The following is a 12,079-nucleotide window of genomic DNA, read 5'->3' as shown; positions in this document are numbered from 1 at the left end:
GCTAATCCGCCTCCAGGCTGATGTGGAATCCTGTACCAGCCCACGGACCCCGCCAGCTTCCCCAACATTCGCTGCGGCTCTGGGGGCTCCTCGGGGCTGCTATAGGAACGGTGCATGGGTATGTCATCTATTAAGATGAACAGTAAGTGACGACTTGGAGTGCCTGGTGGGCCACAGACCCAGCCTGTGGCCTCCGGTCTAGGACCGCCCTAGCCCCAGGGGAATCCCTTACCATCTCCGTGGTCCTCCGGCGGTGCTGCAGGCTTCTGGCTGTAGGCGCCCTTCTCCCCACTGCCCGCGAAGATGGCTCCTCCCCAGGGCTCCTGCAGCCCCTGGGGCGTGCCGTTGTTGCAGTGACCGGTGGACGGGGTGACACAGGGGCTGCGGGGCTGGGGCTGCGGCCGGGTGAGCTCACAGGCCCTGGGAACTACGCTTCTGGAAGAAGGCACGGGGGCGTCCATAGGCTCTCCCTGGTCACCCGGCCTGCGAAGTCCAGCCAGGGCTGCCTTCCTGTGAGACACAGGGGAGGTGGTTTTCTTTGAAGAGGGAGGGGTCGGCACCCAGCTTTCGGGGGAGAGGGAAGCGGTTGGCTGCTGGGCCTGGTTGGGGGCAGAGGGCTCTGCGTGGCTCTGATTCGGGGAGTCAGTTCCCAGAGACTCTTGGCTCTCTACAACCTGGGCTTGTCTGCCTGGCGCCGAGGAGCCCACCTTCATGGAAGAAGCGATGGCATAGGCTGTCCGGGAATCCACAGGCTGAGCCCAGTGATTTTCCGGCCCTGGTCCAGGCTGGGACCCCAGGGAAGCCCTGTTAGAGTCCTGGACAAGAGGCTTAGAGAAAGCATCTTCTCTGGGGAGCAGAGTCCCCTCAGGCGTCTGTCCCGTGCCTTCTGTCACCTCACCCAACACCTCCACTAGCTCCAGCCCAGGCAGGTAGGGCGGGGCCTGAGGGCTCCGGAGCGGCCCCATTTCAGCCTTTTGGAACCACCTGTAGCCTCCCCGAGGCCTGGAGGCCCGCAGGCGGGGGCTGCTGCCGCGGACCCTACTGGGCTGGGAGGTCCCGGCCTCCTCACTGTCGGTCCTGCAGCTGTCGGAGGTGTCCGTGCTGTCCAGGGCCGAGTCTGCCTCCTCTGGGCGCGCCTGGCCCCCGATGTGCGTCTCCCGGATCCACTCGGTGTGGAGTCCGGGCTCGGCAGGGAAGAGCCGGAGGGGGCCGCCCAGGCCCCGAGGGCTGCGGGGCTGCGCCAACACCCCCTCCATCCCGCAGGCGGCTTCGCGCTCCCGGAGGACCCTCGGGTCGGGGGCGATGCAGTGGCCGCAGGCTCGGCACCTCCTCTCGCTGCCCTGAGCGGGCGGCGGCGCGGGGAGGCCCCGGGGCTCCAGCCCGCCCAGCAGCGGGTGGAGAGCCCCCGCGCCCGCGTCCTGGCGCCGGCAGCCGCCGTGGACATAGTCGGCGAGGTCGGGCTTGGAGCGCAGGAGGCCCTGGTCCGCCGGCTGCAGCGCGGTGCTCAGCACCTGGCGCTGACGCTGCTGCAGCCGCTCGAGGTAGCGGGACTCGGCGTCGCGGGCTGATTCATCCTCAAAGCGGACGTGGGACGGGGAGGCGGCCCGCTTCGGCCACTGCCCGCTGCTGGACTCCCCGCTGGAGGAGTCACTCGTGTTCCCGTTCTGGAGGTTGTCTCTGCAGGCAAGGGTCATCCTCGGGTCCAAGGCTGGGCTTTTCCGCCCATCTCTGACGGGGAGGCAGGAGGAGACAGGTCACGGGCAGAAAGAGGGGAGGAAGGTACAGACTCCCCGCTGGGCACCCACCAGCCCCCCGCCCCCGGCCTCCACCCTGGGGTACAGTCTCCCACAGTGCTCGGTGGAACTACAACCCAAAGTTGCCCCCAATCAGGTTCCTCCAGAGTCGGGCAGCAAAGCAGAGCAGCTTACAGGTGCATCCTGATTCTGAACCTAGCGCTAAACAAGATGAATACAACCTTCTTTACTTTCGGCTTTCCCTCTGTTGCCTGGCTCAGCCTGAGTTAAGATGAAACACTGTTAAACTCAGGATTGTACAGAAGGATGATACCGAAGTCCTCGCGTGTGTGCGTGTGTGTGTGTATGTTTAGGAGAAGAAGCGAGCCTGGCCATGATGGGCATCTGGTGAATTGTGATGAATTGTGGCAATACTGTATTTTTTATAAAGGTTTAATGGGAAGATCATATTTTAAGTCTCCATGGAGACTGTGTAGGACCTGCAGTCAGTGTTTCTAAACATTTCTGCTCTCAAAAGTATCTACTCAGGGTTCCTAATCACCTTGCTTGGACAAAATTTAGACAGAGTGACACTGGTGTTTCTTCTTGGTCTCTCCACCTTGTCTGCTCCAACACCCCCTCCTGTACCTGCCCCTCCCCAGGCCCTCACATACACGCTTGCCCCGAAAAGCTGTGATGACGATTACTGTGCTAGGAAGAGTCCTCACAGTCTGTCATCAACCTTTGCTCTGGGAGACAGTGTGGCTGGTGGTCAAGTCCTGCTCAGCTCAAGAAAACACCTGCACAAATCTCACACTGGGCCTCTTAGAGCCAGGTAACCTGAGTTTCAGACCCCTGTGCAAATGGACCCAGGCCTACAGGTCATTTCCTGTCAGAGGCCACCTAAGTAAAGACAATGCTCCTCCCTTCCTTTCCCAGCAGCACCTCCCCACCAATCTACTGCTGAGTGGCTGGGATTCACATCATTTCTGACGTTTATCACTTCTTTGTCACTCACATTGGACCCCTGCAGTGGCCTCTTATTCATTGGTCCTCCTGGAGCAAAGCTTCATCACACCATCTCTCAAGGGGGACACAGGATCAAGTTCACAGTCTTTGGGGTAAAAATACAGGCCCTCCACATTCCTCTCTGCCTTCCTCTCCAGCTCTGTCCCCCACCACCCACTTGTAAGGCCTCCACCCCATCTACCTCATGCAACCCTCCTGCCACTGTCTCCTGGAATCTTTCTTCTTAACCTGCCTGCATTTGATTCCTAAGTATTAAATCTTACCTGTGTACAGATACCATGTGTGATGGTTCATTTTATGTGTCAGCTTGGCTGGGCCATGGTCAAACATTATTATACTCGATCAAACATTATTCTTGATGTTTTTGTGAACATGTTTTTTTGGATAAGATTAATATTTAAACTGGTGGACTTCAAATAAAGCTGATCACCCTCCGTGGTTTGATGGGCCTCATCCAATCAGTTGAAGGTCTTAATAGAACAAAGACTGATCTCCCCTGAGCAAGAAGGAATTCTGCCAGCTGACTGCCTTTGGATTTGAGCTGCAACTCTTGCCTGGGTCTCAAGCCTGACAGCCTACCCTACAGACTTTGGACTTAACAAGCTTCCATGATACCATGAGCCAATTTTTTTTAAATAAATTTTTCTCTCCATGTATAAACACACATCGTGTTGATTCTTTCTCTGGAGAACCCCGACTAATACATCTTGATGATGTCTCCTCCTCTGAATACCCATGCCATTCATTTGTCATCAGAGACTCAGAAGATGTCAGGGCTGGAAGGGACTGCCATGACCACGTCACCCCCTCCTCATTTCTACAAAGGAGAGGCCACACAGGACCAGTTCCTGGGCTGACCGGCACCTGAACAGCTGGGAAAGGCAAGTTGCAGGAATCTTTTCTCCCTCACGGAGCCACGAAAATAGAACTAGACATTGACCATGCTAATGGTCAAGTGCTGTCTGGAGACAGGGGCCTGGATTTTAGAGACCTGCTACTTCTTTCCAATTACCGAGAAGAGTACCCATGTAGACAGCTATCTATGCCGGCATACTTTATGTGTTATGTTACTGCTTTCAGTCCTCAAAGCGCCTACAAAGCCTTCCCTAACTATACCCTATTCCTAGCACATTTTGTTCAAGCCTGTCTTGACACTCCAACTTCTTATAAATGAAATGTATGTGAGTGATTGGTTGATTTACTAATCCTTCCTCTAACTGGATGCTTCAGTGATCCTGGAGGAAGGATGCCAATGCTCTCAAAAAGGCTGCCTTAACGTGAGTTCCTTCCTCACCAAATTCACAGCTGCAACAGAAAGACAGATGTGGTATGCAATTAAAAGGAAAAGTGTTCAGACAATAGCAGGAAGAAAACATCCATGTTTAACAATTACTGTTAAAACATGCCAACCAGTGGGGAGAGCAGCCACTGAACTGGTTGACTTCTCTAACTATACATGGCATTGACTGGACTGGACAGTGTGTTCTTCCAGGCTGTGCTTGCTGTATGGATAAATGGTCTTGCCTGTCTGACTCAGGTGAACATGTGTTCACCTGGGCTCTGAGGGTGTCACTGGCCATTCCTAATCATCCCCCTCCCTGGCTGCCTCGATAGCCAAGCCACTGACTAGTCTCATAGCCCTGATGGGTTGGAATGCTCTGGATTGCAGATGGCGTGGAGTATGATGTATAGAGGCTACCCTTGGGGGTCATGGGATAGACTGAGAGGTCAGAGTTAAGTTGTCCAAGACTGATTCCCTGCAAAGCTCCGTGGCAACCAGCTAGGGCTGAGAGCTTAAGGCACTCACTCACCTGTGCCATGTCAGATCACTACAACCTCAAATCTTGGACCCCAGGCCTCTGGTCACACCAGGAGAGGGGCTGGTGCTCACCCAACTGTGAATGCTGAGCCGGCAGAATAAAGCTAGAGCCAAGGTCCTGCTGTGTCACACTGCATTGTATCCTAGGCCCCGATTCACACCAAGGAGCGGGGTGAGTACTTCTTAAGTCAGGCAGCTGAAAAGTGCCACAGTGCAAGCTCTGGGGGCCTTCCTGGAGCCTGACACTAGGTGTTCACTAGGTGTTTACCCTGCCCTGGGATGCAGTGGGCAGTGGGGGGCTGCATACCTGCCACCACTCCTGACTCCAGCATTTCCCAATAGGTGCTCCTCCAGGAGAATTTTTTTTTTTAAAGAACTACTGCTAAGCAAGTGGGTCTGCCTGCTTTGAGATCTGAGCAGATGCTATGCTTGAAAGGGCGGCTCTGAGGAATACTGAGGCGTTGTCAGTCATCCTGTTTTCTGGAACCCATATGCACACAAGGCCATCTTATCATTAGGCACAACAGCTGCAGTACGTGAGGACCACGATTCTTTCAGGGCCCACGAAAATGTGTTTGTTAGGTTCTTTTAATGTCAAAAGAGGATAAATAAATGCACTTTTAAATCAAAGAAAACATTCTCAGATGTAATATTAATATATTCACCTTTAAGCCAGCATGGTCATAAAATATAATTTTTCACTTTGTTTATGGAGGAAGGAGCCCACGAAGGCAAGAGTGCCTAGGGTTCCCAAAAGTCATACCGTGGGCTTGCATTTGGAGAGGGATTTGTGGCTGAGATGTAAAGCTCCTGAGTAGGCTCACGCCTGGTGAGGAGGGTACAGTGTCTCTCTGCTTGTCTCAGCACGGCTGGGGAAGTCCCTCTGATCCCCCTGCTTGTGACAATTCTCTTTAAGTGACTGTGAAGCACTGCAGCGCCCTTGCCACCTAGGACCCCGTCTGCACCTGCACCTCTTGAGCCTGTCAGGATCTCAGAAGGGGCTGTGAGATAATCACCCCGGTGGGCTCACTGTCCGTGTGGGGCTCCTGGGTCGGCTCTCCAGAGCATTTTTGCCCAGTAAAGGCAGGCTCTAGCCTTCACCTCACCCCCCAGAAACAAGAGGAGCCCCACTGAGCAGAGGCTCTGCCCCTGCGGCACAGGCAGGGCGCCCTGGTCAGCCAGGCCCGGCCGGTGGAGGAAAGGCCCACTGGGAGATTCAGTACACGGGCTTAGACACAACAACCCCCTCCAAGCCCCAGAGGGCGATGCCCTGCTCTGCTGACAGGATGTGGGCTCTACTTTCTGAGGAGGGAAAAATAAAGCTCAGCTTTGGAGGCGGTACGTTCCTAATCTAATAAGGAAGTGCAGGTCCTGTCAGCCACATCAGCAACCTTAACTTTTACATTCAAGATGGAGAAGCGAGCCATCCTGGAATTCATGCCAAAGGTACAAACAATATTTTTGTTCTAAAAGAAGAAATGGAGAGATGCGGGAGAGCTTGATCACATAAGGTACCTTCAGCTCAGTTACTGAATCCCAGAGGCCTCCACCAGTAGTGCTGGGACCAGTGCATAAAGGTACGGTGAAGATTCTGGAGACAAGTACAGAGCAAATAAGGCACTAGAGCAGCAAGCAAACACCATACCTGCCAAGCTTCTCAAGATTAGGCACAGCAGATGCCTCAACCATCCCTCTCGGAGAGGATTCTGTCTGCTCAGACTCTGGAGTTGAACGGCCTCCTTGGGAAGGTCCCTTTCTACGACAGTGCTGTCCTAACCACACAAGCTCCATGCAGTCCTACATGGTCACCATCTGACACAGGACAACAGCACTTACGGTGTCACCTTCCCAGGCCCTGCCTCTTGCTCACGTGTTCTTCCCTCCTGGGATTAGGAACACCAACATAGGTGTTCATGTCCCCCAAATGACAAGAGGTTGTGCTTCCAAGAGCTGCTCAATTTCTACATTGATTTGCTTCCAGAAAATGCGGCTGCTGCTTACTACCTCTTCACCTCCTGGAAAAGCCAGTCTGTTCAGGATTGCCCCAGCTACCTCCAGCTAGACCCGATATAAAGAAGACCTTCTGGAGACTGCTCTGCCTGCCCCACTCTTCCATCATTTTTCATCAGGCTGCTCTTTGGAAGGAGTGATGCCTCTGGGCTTGGCGGGTGCACGAGGGGCTCCTGCATCTAATGAGGCCCCAGGCCTGTGTGGCACCTCCAAGTTAGCTCAGCACGGCTCTCCAGGGCAATCTGACAAGAGTACCCTTCAGAAGCATTTGCAGCAAGCCATCTGGTGTTGATTTTTCAGCTATACCCTCTGAGGATTCACCAGTGCTGCCAAGTCAAAGTAATTCTTTTCTGGACACAGCAGCTGCTAAAGTGGGTCACCTTGCATTTCAGTAGCATTTCTACTGCTGGAGAAGAGCCTGGTGAAAGGGAACCTACTTTAAGCTTAGTGACTGGGGTTGTCGTGAGATACTGACGTGATTTGGGGAAGAGGAAGTGTCCAAAGTACATGTACACCATCCAGTCTGTTTTGCGGATAGTCTTGCCTGTTTTGAGGCTCCCCAACTCCACCTAAGTACCTAAAGAAAGTGGAACAGGAGGTTTCCGTGGAAGTCTAAGGCTCTGGGCCTCATATACATGCAGAGTAGAACAGTTAGGATGCTTCAAAGAAGCCACTCCCATTCCTAACTAGTGTCCTCCAGCCAGAGGGAGACAAGGTACAAAATGTGGAGATAGAGTAGCCTGTTTGGTACCTCTTGCCAGGATTTAGGGTCTCCTGAGCCCCTCTCCCAGGGGTCACAGTGACACTGAACACAGAGGCAGGCTGCAGCCTTCTGCCCCTGCTGGAGTCATCTCAAAGGTGCCAGGAAGGTCCTCAGCCTGTAATGAGAGGGCTCAACATCCCCTCAAAGAGCACGTGATCCAGTTCCGCTGAGAATCCTCTCTCCCTCTAGTGCCCACTGTGCCATGGTCCTGCTGGGGCCTGGGCCACTTTGGCATGGGCTGGCAGCCTCATCGCAGGCCAGCTGCACCAGCAAATGCCACATGTAAGTGATTGCTTGGGGTGCACCGTACACGGAACAGGCACAATGACGGGGATGGGATGTCATGCAAGGAGTAGCCACATATGTGGAATGCTGGTCTGAACGTCCTTGAACTTGTACTTTTCCCATCTCTTCATCCCTGATGAGCTCAGCCTCCCTCATAGCTCCAGCGTCGTGAAATCAGGGTAATGCCCAAATCCGCAGTTCTGACTTCTCTCCTCCTCTACAGCTCCTGTATCCAACTGCCTGATAAGCATCTCCAGTGGGTGTTCTGTGGGCAACCCCTCCAAAGCCTGATCCTGCACCTAGGCTTCAGCTCTCGGCTAAGGCCCCACCAAACCTCCAGACACCAAGTCAGAACCCGGGGCTGCATCCTGGATGCCTCCCCTTCTCATGCTCCCCTCCTCCAGTTGATTAAATGATTAACAGTCAGAGGTAACACTCGTATCGTACTCACTGTATGCTGGGTGCTGTTCTAAACACTTTACATATATTAACTCATATAACCCTCACAACAACCCCGTTAAGATAGGCACTCGTATGATTCCCATTTTGCAGATGAGGAAACTGAGGCACACAGACTTCCCTAAGAGCACACAGCTAGTAAGTGGCAGAGCCAGAATTCAGTGGTCTGGTCCCAGAGTCTTAACCGCTTCTCTGCTGCCTCATTAAGCCTGCTTGCTCTGTCTCCTGGCAATCCCTCGTCTCCACACCCTGCCCCCTGCCCCCCTGCCCCCATCACTGCTCACCAGGACCACGGTGCAGCCTCCTCACTGCCCCTCAGCCCCTCAGATCCAACCTGTCCCTGCAGTCAGAACAGCTTTCCTGAAATGCAAATGTGATGGTGCTACCCACCTGCCTCAAATCCTCTGGTGGCTCCTAGCTATTACGGGAGGCATCCAAATTGTTCAGCAGGCCTGGAGGCCTCCGTGATTCTGAGCTTTCCGGCCTTCACGCCATGCACCCCCCAGCATGTCCTCAGGCTCCAGCCTGGCCCAACTCCTGAGCATGTGCTTCTGCTCAGTTCTTGCCCCGGGATGCTCACCCCTGCCTCCCTCATCTGCCCACTGAATATCTACGTCTCCTTCAAGCCCCAACTTACAAGCCACCTCCTCCAGAGCCTCCCCTGTCCTTTCCAGCGGAGTTACAGTAGGTTTCCTGCCCTGCACACGCATCTTTCCTCTCCTACACCACCGCCCACAGAACCGTATTGATCCGTTTGCCCGTCTTTTTCCCTGGAGACTGTGACCTCTGTCCTCCAGGGAGCTCGGATTATGTTCCATAACATAACACGAGCAGGCCCTCAATGAAGGTGTGCTGACTGACTAAAAGAATGAAAGCAATGCCTGACACAGGAAAAACTCACACACAGACAGGAGGGAGGAGTGAGCAGCGGCCTGCAGTGGCTGGATCCCATCTCTTCTTCTGCCACAGCCCTCCCAGGCCAGTCTGAGCCGGGCCCCACTCACCGGCTGCCCTGGGCAAGGGTGGGCACAATATCGTGGCTGGCACGGATGGGCCGGGTCCTGGCCTTCATGCGGGCTCGCTGAAGCAGATGCTTGGCTTCCTCATGCCTGGGGCTCAGCACGGGCTCCGGCTTGGGACTAAAGGTCCTGCAGGGTGGCACATGGGCCAGAGCGGGCGGGGGAGGGATTAGAAGAAAATAACACGGATTAGGAGGGCTTTAACAGTGTCGAGTGTGGCTATGCCAGAAACAGCCCTGCGTGTGCAGCCTTCCTTGTCCAGCTCCCACACGGAGGGCACCTAGCCTGGGGCCTGGGGCCTGGCCCTGAGCGACTCTGGATGGGACCAGGGAGCTGGCCCACCTTGGACATCTGCTCAGAGACCAGAGGCAGAGAGCCCAGGAGGATCTAGAAAAGGGTAGGGGAGTCTCCAGATTATTCTATTGTTCCTTCCCTGGGCAGACAGCGGGAGTTATCTGGGAGGAGGGGGAGAAAAGGGCCTGGGGTTGTCGGGCTGGGCTTGTGCCCAGCCAGCCAGATGGTCTTCACACGTGTCCCCTCCCTCTCTCCTTCTGTCTCTCTCTGCACCCACACGTACCCACTGGAGCTCCCACCGCACCATCCTGAGCTCCCACCGCAGACACAAGGAATCAGCACTCTGCCCGTCACCATGCTGCTCCTCTGAGGGAATGACATTTTCATAAGGCCTCAGTCCCAATCCCGACCCGGCAGGCATCAGTCCCGGGCTGAGAGACGTTACGCTGGACCCACATCAGGTCAGCAGTGGCTCGGGTTCATAATAATAAAGGTCCTCTAGCAGTCCTCTCCGCCTCCCACGTGTGCTGCCTCCTCCCCAGCCAGTCCAGAGCTGCAGAAAATAATAGCAGCTCTTTTTCAAAGCCACCTCCCAGACAATGACATGCAGCCAGCGCCGGCCTCCCCCTGACGGGAGCCCCCCTCCCCAGCCAGGCTGGCTGGGGACAGGTGCGCTCTCCACTTGACAGATGATGAGGGCTCCGGGGCACAGAGGAGCACTTGGTGCGTCGTCGCTCAAGGTCAGACATCAAGTGAAGCAGAGCAGGCGTCAGCCAGCCCCAGCGCCTCCACATCCTCCGTCCCCTCCCCGCCCCCGGTCCCAGAGCAGGCCGAGGCGGAGTGACTTCCGCAGCCCCGTGGCTGCTCCTGTCCTCACTGCACATACGTTGGGCTGTCCTCACTAGGGAGGGTCCGCAGAAAGAGGACCTGGGCAGGTAGAGGCTCAGCCCGGCCTGCATCTCAGACTGCAGCCCGCCAAATCCCGTGCCTTACCCACCCCGTCTGTCACCTGGAGAAAGGGGCCTTGTCTTGACACGGGGAAGGTACCAAGTAGTTTCCTAGGTGACAGATGACAGAGATGTGAGTGGGAAATGGCACAACCCTGAGGCCTCCTTGGGACAACCTTAGACAAGCTCTGGGCAGTCTATGATTTTTTTTTTCCTTCTTTTTTCTTTTTTTTTTTTTTTTTCTCATTATTTGCACCTAATCCTGCAATTGGGGCCAAGATAAAAAATAAGAACTGCCAGAACAAAGGCACCATCTGTGCCTATGAACCCTGGCAGGGCCCAGGCACAGTTCGGGAACCAGGAGGGCTTACGGCAGAGAATGAAAGTGAGTCTCCAGGCCTGCTGCCCTGTGAGGAGAGGCCTCCCTTTGCACAGCTTCCCGGGGAAGGCAGGGCCTCCAACGCACTGCCGAGAGCAGCTGTGCTCCCCGAGGCTCCGGCTCCGCCAGCGGAGATAATGAGGTTACCAGCCCGGGGAGAGACGCATCTGCAGCCGCAGGCCTCTGGCTGCCAGCCCGCGCGCTCGGAGCCTTCCGGTGACAGCTGTGGTTCCCCGGCTGTCGGAGGGCATTTGTCACAAGACCTCGTGGGCAGGCAGGAGGGCTCCAGGCAGCTGGCCAGATGCTGCCAAGATCGCCCTTCCCCCCAGGTTTTGAGACCATTTTCCAGCTTTGCTGTTTCCTTTCTGCTCCCTCTACTTGGAGCTGTTAATTTTTTTTTTTTTTTTTTTTTTCCATCAGCTGCCCTGCTTTGGTTCCTGGCAGACAAAGCTGGTTTCTCCACGGATTAGAAAAGCAGGGTTTTTTAGGCGCCTGGAGGCATCCATGCAGTAACAAACTGAGCAGGGAGGGGAGCAGCAGGGTCAGCAGGGCAGGCAACTCTTGGTCACGGTGCACCCTGGAGAGGGCAGGCCCTGACAGCCCCGTGGCAGGAAGGGGGTCTTTCTCCCAAGCGGCAGGGGGCAGACAGGTGCAGTGCTGTGAGCCTGTCCCAGTCTAACTGCCCACCCCCCATCACGGCATTGTCTTGGTCCACCCAAGGGGCAACAGCCCTGCCCGACAGACAGGTTCTGACTCCTCTGAGGAGAAGGGAGACTCTCCACTCTAATCTGACCACAGCCCTGGAGCCAACCCCTTCCCATCACAGACTATAACCCACCGTCCCAGCTGTCACAGTTCCTTCAGAGATCTCCTGGAAGGACTGGGGTGGTCCCTGTGTGGCTTGGCAAAGACAACTCCATCTGAGCACAGAGGGCTTTTGTCACGGCCATGAAAGCTCGCACATCGAGGGCTCATGAGCTCAGCAGGTGAGGCACAGGGAGAAAGTGGCTGAGTGCTTCCCCCAGGCCTGTTTCCCCATCTGTAGACAGCGGGAGTTACACGGGGGACAGAACTCACATTGCTACCCTGTAAGCCAGGGCCTTTGGCCAGGTAGCCTGCCATACCACAAGGTGGGGTAGGGGATCCTGACGTCCTCTGCTGGGGGGTTCACAGATGTTTGGCCCTCAAGAAGCAGCAACACCTAAAAGAGCTACTGGCTGGGGACAACGGGAGCTCCACGTGAGTATTCTGGCCCTCCCATCTGCCCCTCCAACCACCAGCACCCTAAGCTGCTTCCCAGGACAAAGGGCAGCATGCAGCCCCCTCCCGCTCTGGTCTCTCT

At 55.4% G+C, this 12,079-nt stretch overlaps 1 protein-coding gene across 5 annotated transcripts in view; it reads right to left on the bottom strand.

The window, feature by feature from the left end:
* Positions 1–12,079, bottom strand: part of KIAA1614 (KIAA1614 ortholog) — a 37,995-nt gene that overhangs the window by 13,861 nt on the left and 12,055 nt on the right. For all 5 annotated transcript variants that reach the window (XM_059937471.1, XM_059937487.1, XM_059937499.1 and 2 more), the window contains 2 exons: positions 9,103–9,246; positions 233–1,728 (listed from right to left, as the gene is read on the bottom strand). In XM_059937471.1, coding sequence (XP_059793454.1) covers positions 233–1,728; positions 9,103–9,246 — 1,640 coding nt within the window. The remainder of the gene's footprint in view (positions 1–232; positions 1,729–9,102; positions 9,247–12,079) is intronic.

The sequence above is a fragment of the Balaenoptera ricei genome, chromosome 1, assembly GCF_028023285.1.
Source record: "Balaenoptera ricei isolate mBalRic1 chromosome 1, mBalRic1.hap2, whole genome shotgun sequence".
NCBI lineage: Eukaryota > Metazoa > Chordata > Mammalia > Artiodactyla > Balaenopteridae > Balaenoptera > Balaenoptera ricei.
This window is presented reverse-complemented; position numbering and strand designations above follow the sequence as displayed.